Here is a 14,749-nt window from a genome sequence, read left to right on the forward strand (position 1 = left end):
AGTTTTAAGAATAGAAAAATAGTAGTAAGAAGTTCATATAGTAGGTTCCCTGTGGGGGGAAAAAATTAATATACCTGTTCTGGATGACAATGGTAGAAATCCATAATAATAATAATAGCTAACACTTATGCTAACGCTTATATCATGCTTGCTCTATTTGACGTATGCCAGGTTCTATTTGAAGTGCTTTAGATCTCAGGCCCTAATAATAGTTCTGCTTATGAAGTTGCCTTATATTTATTCACTCATTCAACAAATATTTATGGAATACAGCATGCCAGGCATAAAATGGTGAACAAGAGACATATTTGTTGCCTTTATGAAGCTACTACTATGCCTCTTCTAATGTCAAGGACATGTTATTAGAATCTTGCTTCACAGTAATCAAGAGAAGATTTAAATCTCCTACTAAGATTTGAGATACTACCTTTAAAAATTCTATATCAGAAGTTGTTCTCTGTTTATTCTGAAAAAAGCAAAGCTTCTTGACATTGTTGATCGCCTTTGTATAGGAACACAGCTCAAAAGATTAGAATAATTTATTCCATGCAATACACATATAGGAAATACTTCGATTTTTTTGGCCACGTTTTTACTTACTTATTGTGCTTCTGCCTCTTGGCTTTATGGGCTACCTGGTATCTTTTCACACTTTTGTCTTCTTCCTATTTGAATAGGGCTTCCTGCTCCCTTTTTTCTCTGAGATTAGCAAACAGCTAAAAGGGCCTGGTACAATGATCTTCAAAAACAAAGGGCATGGTGCCCTTTCAATAATGTTTGGCACCTAGAATGCGAGTCTTTGAAAATGTCCTTTCTGCATGAAATACAGCTCTCATGTGCTTTGATGTTCAGACTGAGGAAACATAATTCTTTCTTTGTACATGTAATGATTCTAGGTTGAAGTATCATGATGCAAATCATTGTCAGTGTTATTGTAAATATGCAAAGTCAAATCCAGAATATTCATATTATCAATTTATACTGAAGACATGAATATATTTGTTTTTGAGATTCTGTTCTAAGGTTTTATTAGCCACTTCACTTTATAATAATAAAGCAACTAATTAAATTATTTACAAGGTTAACATTAACTCAGTCTCCAAAATTTGCTTGAATTAGAATTTGTGTTTATTTCATATTACTATGTGGATTAAGTACAATCTGATTCCATTATTTTTTACATAGTATATTTCATAGACATGCAAATCTATTTGAGGACAGTTATTTTAAACATTGACATTAATCATAACTCAAAAGAAAAAGGTTTAAAATTTGTAAAACACCTTTTGATTTCAGAGATATATAGTTTTAGTTCATTATATAAGTGTATATTACTTTGCTTATCTTTCATATTAGCAAAATACTTGTATTGGGCATAGTATATTATGTAATGATTGATAATAATACCAGCGGCCATTAAGTGCCTACTGTGAGATTGATTCTGTACTCTGTGTTTTATGTACACTCTCTCATTTAATCCTCATAATAACTATGTGATATTTAGGTCCATATTATATTCCTCATTTTACAGATGAGAAAACTGAAACTTTGGGAGGTTAAGTAACTTACCCACCATTACGAGTAACTGAAAGAATTGGGATTGAAGTTCAAATCCTTCTGTTTTTATGTTTCTTTAACATGTCACAATACAAAATACCATTATCTTCCTTGAAATGTTGATTTCAACTGAATAACAACAACTATTACATCTTTCTTTACCTGAGGGATAAACCACATTGTGCTACTTAGTTCACAGCCTGAGGTTGTGTTCTGTGTTCCCACAGGGTTGAATGTAACAACTGTGAGACTGGAGAACAGTGTGGTGCAATTATGCATGGCAATGCTGTCACCTTCTGTGAGCCATATGGTCCAAGAGAATTGGTAAGTATGTGCTATTTATGTACATTATTCCAAATACAGTCTTTACTGAACTTTTTGCCAACAAAAGGTTTTCCTACCCAATTCCAGTTCAGATGAAAATTTGCAGTATTATTTATGAGTCCTATTGCAAATATCTCAAAATTAGGAGCAGTGATTTTATAATTTATTTTCAAATGTAAAAAATAAAGAATACAGTCATAAAATTGGCAGCATCAATGGATCTCATTAAACATGGTGCATCATTGTGATTATATGCCTTTTTAAAAATATGGGTATGACAGGCATGACATATATATATGACACACATATATATATCTCATAGCTAAATAATTTGTGTCTTTATAAGTTCTTGTATAAAACTTTACTTTTACACTTCTTATTTTCTCCTTGCAAGCCAAAAATATTAGATGAGCAATTTTATCACATTATTTTTAAACTTTGTTTCCTAACCACCTAGGAACTTTAATGAATGTTTTTAAAATGAAAGAGCACACTGAATAAACCAGTTTTTTAAAAATTTTGGTTTATGCCAAATTGTTCAGTAGTAGGTTACTTTAATTTAGATGATTAGATTTTGCTTGCCAAAGGTAAGTCCTTGGATCATATGTAAAATGAAACATGAGCATTCTAAATTGAAAGCAATAAAACCACTAGCCATCAGCATGTGGCTAGTGAGCCTTTTGTTGTCACTTGGTACTTCTTTCTGGCACCAAGACTACCTTCATTTCACATTCTTGAAAAAGGATATAAAAGCAATTGTTGTGTTGTACTTCTAGCTCAATTTCTTTGCATGTAATTTTCTTTTCGCAACATCTCTTTTGCTTTGCTTTTCTGCTTTTTGACTTGAGTTTCAATGCCTCTCCTTTTTTGTCCCACATCTTCCTTATGATGGAACTTTTAGTAACAAAGTTGTGTTTTTCACCCCTCCATCACACGTTATGTTTCCAATTCATTAATTTAAAAAGTGGCCAAAAGACTGGCTTCCACAGTAAAAAGGAGGAAAAAACCTTGCTAGGTAATTAAAATAAGATTTAGTTATCAAATTGTGAAAGTCAATTAGTTTTTATAACATGGTTCTTATTTTATGCTGCTTGAATACTCCTTTCATGGCAATAGATAAATTTAATTTATTAAACATACAAGCTTCAGAACATTGATAAATTGAAGAGTTTTTAGTTGAAATTAGAACACAAACAGAGTTAATTGGATGCAAATTAAAATAATAGGTGCTCATAATTCAACTCTTAACAAGATATTATAACATTCCTGCAGACAAATGTGACTCTGTAGTGAAATTCTCCTTGAAAAAATAGATTTGCTAGTACATCTTAAATAATGTACCATGACTGAATTAATTATCTATAAACCTTAAAACAAAATTAAATTTTTGTCATAGTTAATCAAGCTTAGAATAAATGCCTATTTTAGAATGTTCACCCATTCAGTAATATTTCTGGAAATGCTTGGTAAATTCTTTTTTGTTTCTGATTAATAAGAAATAAACATATCTAAGAATATAATACCAGAATTTATATTTCTGTAGCATAGAAACTGAAGTATCTAGTTTATTTGATCCCATGTAATCTATTTAATCCTGAAGGTTTCACTGTATTCCAGTTCATTTAGCATTAGAGTTTATACACCCAGTGGGCTAGTTTTGAATTGTGTTATATAATTAATGTGAGATCAGCCTTTCGACTAAAAAGGAGAATATTCAAAATAATTTTCTTTATCCAAGAAAGGAAAAAACTTACACAGATTTATATTTCGTCATAAGTATTTTCCTAGGATGAATTGTGTTGTAGACCCAAAGGGAATAGAATGAAGATACATTAACAAAGATAAGGATGACATCTACATTTTACACACTGGCAACTTCTAATTTCCAATAATTTTTATACCATATTGGCATCCCAGGAGCAGAAATATATATTGTACCCAAGTTGTGTTTACAAGAGAAAGATCAATCGAAAGAAAAGTGATGAATTCAGTGGTCAGTAAACATGCTGTTGTCCACTAAAATTCAAATATTTGCACGGCACTTCAAAACCGAATCCAGTTAAAACAGTTGTGTGTGAGAACTGATGAAAGTTATCAGCCCCAAACATCACTTTTTAAAAAAATATCCTTTAAAATTTTTCATAAATCCAATTCTTACTGAAGTTGTGAAACAAAGAACCACCGACCACAGGTAAAGAACCTTAGTAGGTTAATGCTTTATTTTTTAAAATGCCTAAAAGAGCATTTCCATTTTGTGAATTTAGTCAAATGGCTATTTCATTTCAATAAAACTCAGAGCCAGTGAGAGGTGGTACCCGCTTACACATGGGCACACCACGCATTTCAGTTTCCACTGCTGCTCTGCTGTGCAGCCCTCACACGTTTCACTACTTCAGGGAAGTCTCCATATTTCAGGGGGTGGCACCTAACTTGACTCATTTTGCTAGTCTGAAATGAAGGTAATGAGGAATTCATTTACCCACTCCTTTAAGAGAAAATGTGCTCTCTCAGAGCTTAAAACAAAAGTAGTCATGTTACTCTTCATTTTTTAAAAATAAAATATTTGCTCAATTATTCTCTCATATTTGGAAATGCATTTTAGTTACAAGGAGGAGTTTGGGCTAAAACAGGATTAAACTCAGTGAAAATTTGCAGCGAAGAAGCATAGAATGAACAGCCTCAGCCCGCAGTGAATTATTCAGATTCATTTAGTCAGCATATTAATTTTCTATAATTTTCTATAATTTGGAGTTGATTTGATAATTTAAGAGCAGTGAGATTTGGTAGGGAAAAAGTTCTCTCTCAGACATTCATAGTCGCTGTAATATTTATCAAAATCTCTTTAAGAGGTCCTTTAGTTTTCAGAATGTCCCATGTAAAGACTTAATAACTTTGCAGACTGAAATCATATATTTGAACTCAAGAATAATAAATATAATACTCAAATGTGAATATAGGTGAATAGGTTTTATAGGCAATGCTTCATTGTTTTTTTTTTCTCTTCATCTTTCCTGTTCTTTCTCGTAGCTGACAGTGTTACTAATAAACTAAATGGGTAAAGGTAAAAGAATGGGAGTCAACAGTCCTTAGCTTCCCCGGTGAAGAAAAAAGTGTGGAATCAATGACTAATCGAAGTCTAGGGTCACCCTCAGTTAGCACATGTAATTGAAATTGGGCACTATTTCAAGTGATTTACTGTTTGCTAGCAGAGGTCACGGCTGTGAAACTTGATCACCCAGGTGATAAAAGCATCATTTATTACACCCCCAGCATAAGTATCAAAGACTCTCTGGTCTGTTTAATGCACTAGCAATAACAATAGCCATGGTGCTTTTAACTTATATAATACCATACCATTGTTTCAAAGAACTTATATTCAGGAGTGTTTCATAACTCATCTGGGAATCTACTCAGTTACATAAAATCAGAGGGGGAAAAGAGCATTCATTCAATTTTGTGAAAAATTTTTAAAATTTCCATGTACCTCTTTGGACTTTAAGATCAAAATTTCCAAGTGGAACACCCATGAGGATAAGTAGTTGAACTTACTTTAAAAGTTATGAGGGAAAAAAAACAGATTTCTTTTAACCTCGCAGGACATTTGGTTCTGTCTAAAACATCCATGAGACATTTGGTTCATAAGACATTTGGTCCACACCAAAGGGTCCTTGAAGTTTGATCTGTCCAAAACATCCATGAGCTTGTTTGGTCCACATCAAATTGCTTTGGACAGGACCAAATATCAAGGACTTTTTGTAGTGGACCAAATGTCTTTTGGGCATTTTGGACAGCACCAAATGTCTGCTAACCTTTTCTAAAGGAATCTTGAAAAGGAGCTAGTATTTTTGTTATTTAAAGAAAATTCTATTAGTGCATTTTTCCCTAACAACTCTGGTGAGAGGAAGGAAGTAGGAAACAGTTCCGAGCATGGTGGGCCAGCTTTCTCTTAAATATTCTGTGATAATGAGAGATTTCAATAGAGAATTTTACCTGACATCCTGACACTAGTGATTTTTGCTATGGTTAAAATCAATTAGGAGCTGATACCTATACTGATATCTAGACAACTTACAAAATGGGCTGTCTTGCCCTCCCCTCTATTACCTTTTCTGCTTCTTCATGAACTTTAAAGCCACATATTTAAAACACATGCTCAGTCATGTTTCCAAATTGTGCTGTAGAAATGGGAAGTGCAATTCAACTTTTTGATATTCACATCTCAGCTGAATTCTAGCACTTCAAGAGGCTGGCTCACTGTCCACGAATTCCCATGGCGATTCATGAACTGGGTATCTCTTGACTCTTCTGCATGTGGGCTCCATCACATGGGGGCTAACACAGTGCAGGGACAAGTCTAAGGATGTTATTATGACATTTAAGAAGTCTACTGCTTCTGCCATCTTGAAAACACAGTTATACACTTTTTGTTTTATAAGGTGCAGTCATGGGAGGCATCCCATACCTTACCTTAGGGGGTCAGAAACCCAACAAAAGAGTCATTGAAAATGAGAACCTTATTTCCCATCTTACTTACGCTGGTATGGGTCAAAGTCACTACTCCATAGAAAGGATGAATGAATGAACAAAAGAATTAATTAATAAATATTTTTAAAATTTTAATTTATTTAAAATTAAATAAGGTAGCATTCCTTTTTTTAAAAGGGGGAAAACTATTTAGGCATGCTTCTTCATGAAACTAAGGGAAAATAATAGAAATGTGTTGGAAGAGTATTTCTAGGCCTATAATTTGATTACTTTTGGGGGGAGTAACAGTTTTATTGAGAAATAATCCTCATATTCTACAATTCATTCATTTAAAGTATACAGTTCAAGGTTTTTACTTTATTCACAAAATTATGCAACCATTACCACAATCAATTTTATAACATTTTCATCTTCCCCCAAAGATATCCTGCACCTTCTACCTGTTGTAATTCTATTTATTTTTCAAAACGTTCTTACTCTTCTCATTTGCTCTTAATTTTGGTCCCAATTTTTGTTTGGTCACTTTTTATGATATTCTCTTGGACCCCAGGTCTGTTGATGAGGACAGAGAGGAGGTGGTGGGGTGAGTGGAGGGGACTGTGTTACGTGCCTGGTAAATTATACTAAAAAAGAGTTTTCGATAGGACCCTGAGAAATGTACCAGCAGTGCCTAAGTGAGGATCTCACAGAGAAATACATCTGTGTTCTGACATGTCGATAGAAGTAAGCTAACCGCTGGATAAACGTAACCTCTGTTTATGGTTCCTTTCTATCCTTTACACTCTCCCTCCTCCTGAATCTTCTGCTCTTTCTCCTCCTCTCTATCTTGTCTTATTTTGTTATATTCCTTTTTCTAGATTACCACAGGCCTTAATACAACAACAGCTTCTGTCCTCCAGTTTTCCATTGGTAAGTTTTTTAGCAGTTAAGCAATTTAACTTGGAAGTGTTTGTTTAATCATAGTGTATAAGCAGGATTATGGTGCCAAATACTTTTAGATTTAGAGGAGAGTAAGACTTAACACTGCAGTAAATAATTTAAAACATTTTTGAAGTGAAATAAAAAAATTGTAAATGCTACATCCTGTTCTCACTTCTCTCTGGCAGTAAGTGGTATTTAAAAATAATCCAAATAATCTGAAACATCTTAAAAGTATTTACATGTGGATTTTGAATGTATTGGGTTTTTATATTATACAGAATTACCTTACTAGTAATGTTTTCCTCAGATTAAGATTGAAATCTGTTAAATTTCCTGCATTCTTACTGAATGGCAGTGAAAAAGATAATCATTGGTGGTTCAGAGAAACCAATTAAGGCTTCATGCTTGACATAAATAATCTATGTTTAATTCAGACACAGATAATTTTAAAATGACTGTATCTGGCAGTATTTCTTTTAAGTGCCTTTGTATTAGAGCTAAAAATTTCTACCCAAAGCATTCAGTAAAATCAGGTATCTTTTGATCAAGTGTTTATAGTTTTGCTGTCTATTATATTATTTTCCATTTGAATTTTCAAAGATGTATATTAATAAATAACACAAGTTTCCAAAGGGAATGTTCTAGGTAAAGAAAGATGTTGCCTTCTAGATGGGGGCTAGTTTATTGGTCTTGGTCTCATAACATGGAAACCTCCTGGCCTCTCCCCATGGCGTGAGGACTGCTAGCAGCCATGCCCGTGAGACAGCATCCTCCACTTTCCACTGTCTTCACCCTCATATCTTTGGGCATCCCCCGTTAGCAAAAGGACTGTTTCCCTCTCTAGCCTTCTAGTCCTAACTGCAAATCAGTGCTCTCACAGCCACTGTGGTTGATTGTGCCTAAGAACAATTTTCTTCAAGTCATGTATTGTAGTTGTCACTTTTTCCTCAGGTTGCCTCCTTTCAGCTTCTGTAAGTAAAAATGCGAACCTGCCTGACTACGGTTTGGACTCTTCTTCTAACATTGATAGCATTACCTATAACAATTTACAAACTATTCAGAAGTCCATATGTGGTCATAAGGAAAGCATTGGCAAAAACAAAATAATGCGTTTTTTGGTAAAGACGATTTTCTTTGATCTCTTAACAAGTGTATCCTAAATTTTGATCTGTTAACAAGTGTATCCTAAATTTTCTATAATGAGTGTGTAACACTTCTATAATCAGAAAAAAAGCTCATTTTTAAAAAGTTGTGGTGCTACAAAAACAGATTTTTAAAACTCTAGCATGAGGGGCTAGTGTAACTTAGAGGTTCTTAACCAGAACAAATGTGTTTAAATTCATTATGCTATTAATATAAAATATAAGCTAGATTTTTTATTTATCTGTATTCTGAGTATTTATTTGAATATTAATTTCAGATAATATCTTTATGCAATTAAAGAACACAAAAGAATCCTCTTTAAAATATATGCCTCACAATTCTACTATATTTAAATTTTAGTCATGGTAGCAGAGATCCAGCACCAATTAAATTATCCTTCCTTAAAGGAAAAAAAATTCTATTTTTGTAAATAGTAAAGAGTATACTGTGGAGCTGGCATAGATTCATTTCCCCACCTTTCAACAGCACCCTACCATCAACAACAGAGCTGATGAAAGAGGACCAAGAAGGTGTGTTTATCAGAGAATGTAAGGTTTGGTGCCTGAGACCCAAAACCCAGAGCAAGCACCATGCCCAGGGGCTTGAGACTAGACCCAAAAATGTGACTTAGCAAGAATCCTTGATTTCCCCACAAGCCAGAGCGCTGCAGCTCAGTGAGCCAGAGAGTTGCTTGTATTATACAAAGCATGGATTTGAATACCAGGTTAGAAGACTGGAAGAGTAACTGAATCAGGGAGTTGCAAAAAGATGGATGGATGGATAGATAGATAGCTATGTCAAGTTTATAACTAAAAAATACACTTAGAAATCTTTTTTGAGTGGGAGGTTTAGAATAAAAAGTGAAATTTTAACGTCATTGTTTGGGAATGAAACAAAATATTTAGTTAAAGAAATTATAATTTACTGCCTAGCGACTTCATTGGGGAATTTGCTTACTGCATTTTGAGAATAAAAATTCTTGGGAACTAAGAAGTATTAAAGTGGCTGAGAAACAATATAGTGGCAAACCATTAGCTGTATGGTGTTGTATGGTAAATAGGCATAGTGGGCAGAACTTTCCAGAAATGGTTCTGTGTATCTCATGATGAATGCTTGGAGTAGTATTCTTCTGTTTGTATGTATGGTGTGAGGACTAGACTGGGGCACATACACAAATTCCAGAAACGTCATAATTGTGTATATTCATCCTGAGCTTTACAAGCCCCACAATAACCAAAGTAGCAATCGCAGCCAAGTAGCCACTGAATTCATATTCTCTTCAAACATTATATTAAGTGTGTTATAAAAAAAACCACTGTGTGTAGACAGTTCAACATTTATATTTATTTGTGTCTTGTGGAACTTTCCAAATCTATTCAAATAGTGTGGTTAAATATGGTCAGATTTAGAGTCACTCCTTAAGGGGTCCTCTGGGATGTTAAATGTTCATTGTATATCATGATGATTCAGATGTAATATAGACCATTTTCTAGGGGATTCTGTCATTATTTATGGCCTCAATGATAAGTATGTTCATAATTATGGCTATATAACCACAATTGAATAAATTATTGCCTTGATATTTTTATATTGCTCTTATAAACATTTTAATTTCATCACAAGCGTTATCCAAGATAGTCCATATAGAAATGTCTTGAATTACTAAGGAGTGTCTCAAATAAACTCTATCATGCCAATGTTTAGCACCAATGCCATCCCAACTCTTTCTAAATACACACACACACACATAAATATACAGACTATCTTAACCCAATGAATTTTAAAGTTAAAGCATCCTGAAAACACAGTTCTGCAAGTTGAAATGTACCAGGTTATCAACAGCTAAATCATCTTGAAAGATGTCCTAAAATATTCTTAGAACAACTTCTCATTTTTCCATTCCAGTGAAAGATTTCATATCTATTTCTGTGCTGAGGCATCGATCTGCTACAATCCTCACTTGATTCATTAGATTCAAGTTGTGGAATTTATGGTTGTAAGCTTAGGGGCATTTACCCATTTCCTTTAGATTTCCTCTGGGACAGGAAGAAAAGTTTGAGAAGATGCCCTTGTAAACCACTATTTTACAGATGCCTCCAAACTCTGTTTTCCCAGGCAGGGTCCTCGGTCCAAGGGAAGTGCTGGTAGTGCTTTGGATCCATTATTCACCTAACAAAATATCACTGACTATTTGTTGTCTGGTTAGGCTTTTATGAGCCAACGTTAACTACGGAAAGACAAAAAAGTGAGAAAACAACATTTTTACAGTGTTTAGTGGTGTGGTAGAAGCCTCTGGATGCATATGGAGCATGAAACGTCTAGAGAATTACCAGACTGTTATAAACATAAATGGACGTGTGTACACGTCCCCGTGGTGTTAGGTCCTGCAGAGTAGAGCAATACAGGAAGGCTTCTTAGAGAGGAGAATCCCTGAAAGTCAACAGCATGAGTCAGTGGAAAGGACAAAGTTTTTCCAGTTGAGGAGGTAGAGTGACATAAGCAAGGCTTAAAATGGGAATGTGAGTGCTCTCCTAGAGCAGGAGGACCGCCTGGGGTGGCTGTGAGAAATGTCACAACATTTGTGTCCATCTGAAGAGCTAATCTGCATCAGCTGGGAGTTTTAAGAAGGAAATAGAGGTCGGAAAAAGGACCTCTTTCTCTCTTGAGCAATAAAGAAATATAATGAAATTAATTCTTAATGTGTGTGTGATCTTCCTTAAGAAAGATCAGTTGTGTTAAGAATGGATTTGTCCCTTCCTTAATGTAAATCTGCATTGATTCACTCAACAAGAAATTGCCAAGTAATATGCTTGTTCAGTTTAGCCCAGCTCTTTTTTTCAGATTAATAGAATCCATTGGCTAAATGGGGATTGAAAGTAAAGCATTTAAAAACATACATTATGAAGAACGGTTTGCTATAGGAGGTAAATCTGTCTTGTCCATCATGCTATTCTCAGCCCCTAGCCTAGGGACTCAAAATTAGTAGATGCTCATAAATATTTCTTGCCTGAATGGCAAGTAACTATTACAGAGACATCTGTAATATTATGTAGCCAAGTGCTAAATTGGTATGATGCAGACATTTCACACCAAGAAATTTGGGGGAGGTGATCTGAGGACCTCAGTCAATGGAAAAGATGACCCAGAAGGAAACAGAGAATCACCAATAAACTATGTTTTTAGTGAAGCCAGTAGATGAAAATACATATCCATGTGTTTATCAGTTTGCTATTATTGAACTAGCTAGAATCTTTTATTTGTTCATAATTTATAGAGTTAGTATCTTTTTTCTTTGGTTTTACTTATAAATATCCTAAAGATTTTGGGTTTTGTGCGTGTGTTTTTTATTTATTTATTTTGGCTGCACTGGGTCTTCATTGAGGTACATGGACTTCTCTAGTTGTGGCGCACGGGCTCTAGAGTGCACAGGCTCAGTAGTTGTGGTGCACACCCTTAGTTGCGGTATGTGGGATCTTAGTTCCCTGACCAGGAATCGAACCCGGGCCCTCTGCATTGGAAGCGTGGAGTCTTAACCACTGGACCGCTAGGGAAGTCCTGTGTAGTTTTGTTTATTTGGTTTTTTTTCACTGCTTTTTTGTTTGTTTTTAATCACCTCAAGCAGAGGAAAGGCATTATATCATAAATGTTTTATATTTACAGATTAAGATATGAAAATGTTCTTAGGCCTGAATTATTCTCCTTTGTGCTGTACATGCTACCGAGTCTCTGAGATAAATGAGAGCTACTCATTTTGTATTTTGAAAAATAAAAACTAGAAAATTACAAAGTTAGAGGTATTCATTGCTGAATTGGACGATTGCTTTGTAAAAGAAATCTTTCTCAAATAGATGTAATGAATAAATGCCACTTATAAGAGGTATTATATTGCATTTAGCATGAGGGAAGTTTTTCCCTCAAGCCTGATTCACAAACATCTTAATTACTTAGAACTTGATTCAGTAGAGAAACTGTCCCTCACCTCTTGGAACAGCTAATTCAGAAGGAGGAGAAATTGAGCCCTCTTATATCTTGGTAGGAATTGTTGTGAATATCCTGAGATACATTTCTAAGTCAGACTCTCTTTTTTTTTTAAGAGTCACTTTCCTTGGTAAGTAAGTAAGACCTTGGGGAATTTATTATGAAGTCATGAAAAACTCTTTTGAAAACACGGGAATCTCTGAGTATGAGGCTAAAAAAATCTCTGGTGACTTGAGCTCAAAACATACATAAATAAAAACAGAAGTTTAGAAAATTTTAATGGTAAAATTAGCTTAACACATGTGCTTTTAAGGTTAAATACATGTTTTATTTGAGTTTAAGATTCTTGGATATAAAAGATATTAAAATAAGATTTGTTTATTACTTGATTTTTAGATCTTCAGGAATCTATATTAACACAAAAATTGAAATATTTATATATGGAACACTTCTGGGTTATCTATTTAATAATTAAAGTTTGGAACCAATTTTAATTCAGGTTATCCTTCTTCTTCATCCTGGAGTTGACCTTTTTAGGGAATGTATATTTAAAAGACCACTTTATATGAACTTTATATATTTTTCAAATCCACCTCACCCCAAGTTCTTAAGTCCTATCTTACGTAATAAAGGGGAATATTCTGAAATATTGTAAGATGCTACTAAGTATAAGGTTCTGGCAAAGACTGTTGAGATTAATTATCTTTGCATTATTGAAACTGATAACTAAAGAGTTGTCTTTACGTGAATTAAAATACAGTTTGAAAGATACTGTACCCTTTCTCTTTTGAAATATTTATTTCATTGTCATTCATCTTGATGAGGCTTAAAAATAAATATTAATAATTCATTCATAACTATGTTTCACTAATATTTATTGAAGGCTGTTCCAGTAGAAGGGATAAAACAGTGAACAATAAGATGAGAAGCAATTGATCATTGATATAGATTAAATGGTCTTTCCTCCATGAAAACTCAAACTCATTGCCACATCCTCCTATATCTGAACCCCTACTTCCTCTGTATTTATTTTGTGATGCCTACTTCACTCTGCATTGATTTATATACTCTGGCCATTTATGCACATCCACTTTCACCCTTTATAGCTTAAATGTTCCGTGAGGACTAAGGAGGGTACAAGGATCCCTCTTTGTATTTAGGGCAGAATTTTACTCACGACTAGAACTAAATAAATATGAACTGAATTGAATTCTATTCTTAGGTTAGGAAAGAGATTTAGTGAGGTTCCACGTTGGTGCTCAATACTAGACCCTTCTTGACTGCTGAGGCAAGGGGCGTGCTGAACGAAATCCATGGGCAATATTAAAACCTGGTCTGAGCCAGCAGTTTTCACTTTCTTATCAATCAAGGACTCTTGATCAAGGATTCTTTTATCACAGATCTTTAGGATGTGAATACATCCACTGTAGGGAAAGCAAAATCTAAGAAACTGCCCAGCCTTCCAGAAGTTTATTATCAAATAGGTGGAGGTGGGGGAGGGGAAGTCCATGTGGGAGAAGAAACGGAGGGGTGCAGACCACAGAGGAGGGTGAGAGGGAAGCCTGTTGGAAAGTCCAGGAAAGAGGGAGATCCAAAGGCAGGACTTTATCATTCGGGAGGGAGACTGACAAGAGCAGGTGTGGTACTGCCCCAGAGACTCAGCATCACAAGGAAGGTTAGAGCGAAGGCTCCCTTCAGGGAGATAAGGCAGTGGCCATTCTAAGACCTTGAGACCAAGGTCAAAGCCCGAACTGCAACAAGGGTGGTAATGCTGAGTCTCCAGATTGCTGGGGGTGGAGAGGGACATTATTTAGCACCTGCTGCCAAAGGTGGGGATCAGTCCTCCTAGAAAATGAGCCAGGCCTGAGCACCAGGGCTTGGTTTATGGCCTCCACCCCAGGGAAGGAGGGCTGCTCAGCAGGGAACCTGGCAAAGCCTGACACATTTTGCATTTGTCTTCCTTGTGTTTTTCTCAACATAAAATCTGATGAAACCTCTATGTTGTGGACTTGGGAGGGAACTTGCAAAGGGCTGGGCACCTGAAATTGGTTGGAAATGGCATGGCGTTCCATAAACCAGGAGGGAATTGGTCCCTTTCTCTCTTATAGGAGTGGCAGGAAAAAGGAAGAAATACAAATATTTTGGAAGTGAGGGAATGGGGAATAGGAATGAAAGGGAGAAAGGTACAAAGGGGAGGAGGACAGCTGTTCATTTTATATCCTGTGGTCATTGTCCGTCTGCCGTAAACCGAAAGAAGTCACCTAATGAGGTTTGGGAATTTCAGCCAAGGAAGTGACTAAGGAGCAAAATATGAAGTACAATAAATCACATACTGTCACAT

At 35.1% G+C, this 14,749-nt stretch overlaps 1 protein-coding gene across 1 annotated transcript in view; it reads left to right on the top strand.

The window, feature by feature from the left end:
* RELN (reelin) overlaps positions 1-14,749 on the top strand; it is a 511,249-nt gene that overhangs the window by 255,696 nt on the left and 240,804 nt on the right. Inside the window, exons 7-8 of the mRNA XM_082846929.1 lie at positions 1,785-1,881; positions 7,224-7,275. Of these exons, the coding sequence (XP_082703055.1) occupies positions 1,785-1,881; positions 7,224-7,275 (149 nt within the window). The remainder of the gene's footprint in view (positions 1-1,784; positions 1,882-7,223; positions 7,276-14,749) is intronic.

The sequence above is a fragment of the Leucopleurus acutus genome (genome assembly GCF_964270905.1).
Source record: "Leucopleurus acutus genome assembly, chromosome: 9".
NCBI classification, from domain to species: Eukaryota; Metazoa; Chordata; class Mammalia; order Artiodactyla; family Delphinidae; genus Leucopleurus; species Leucopleurus acutus.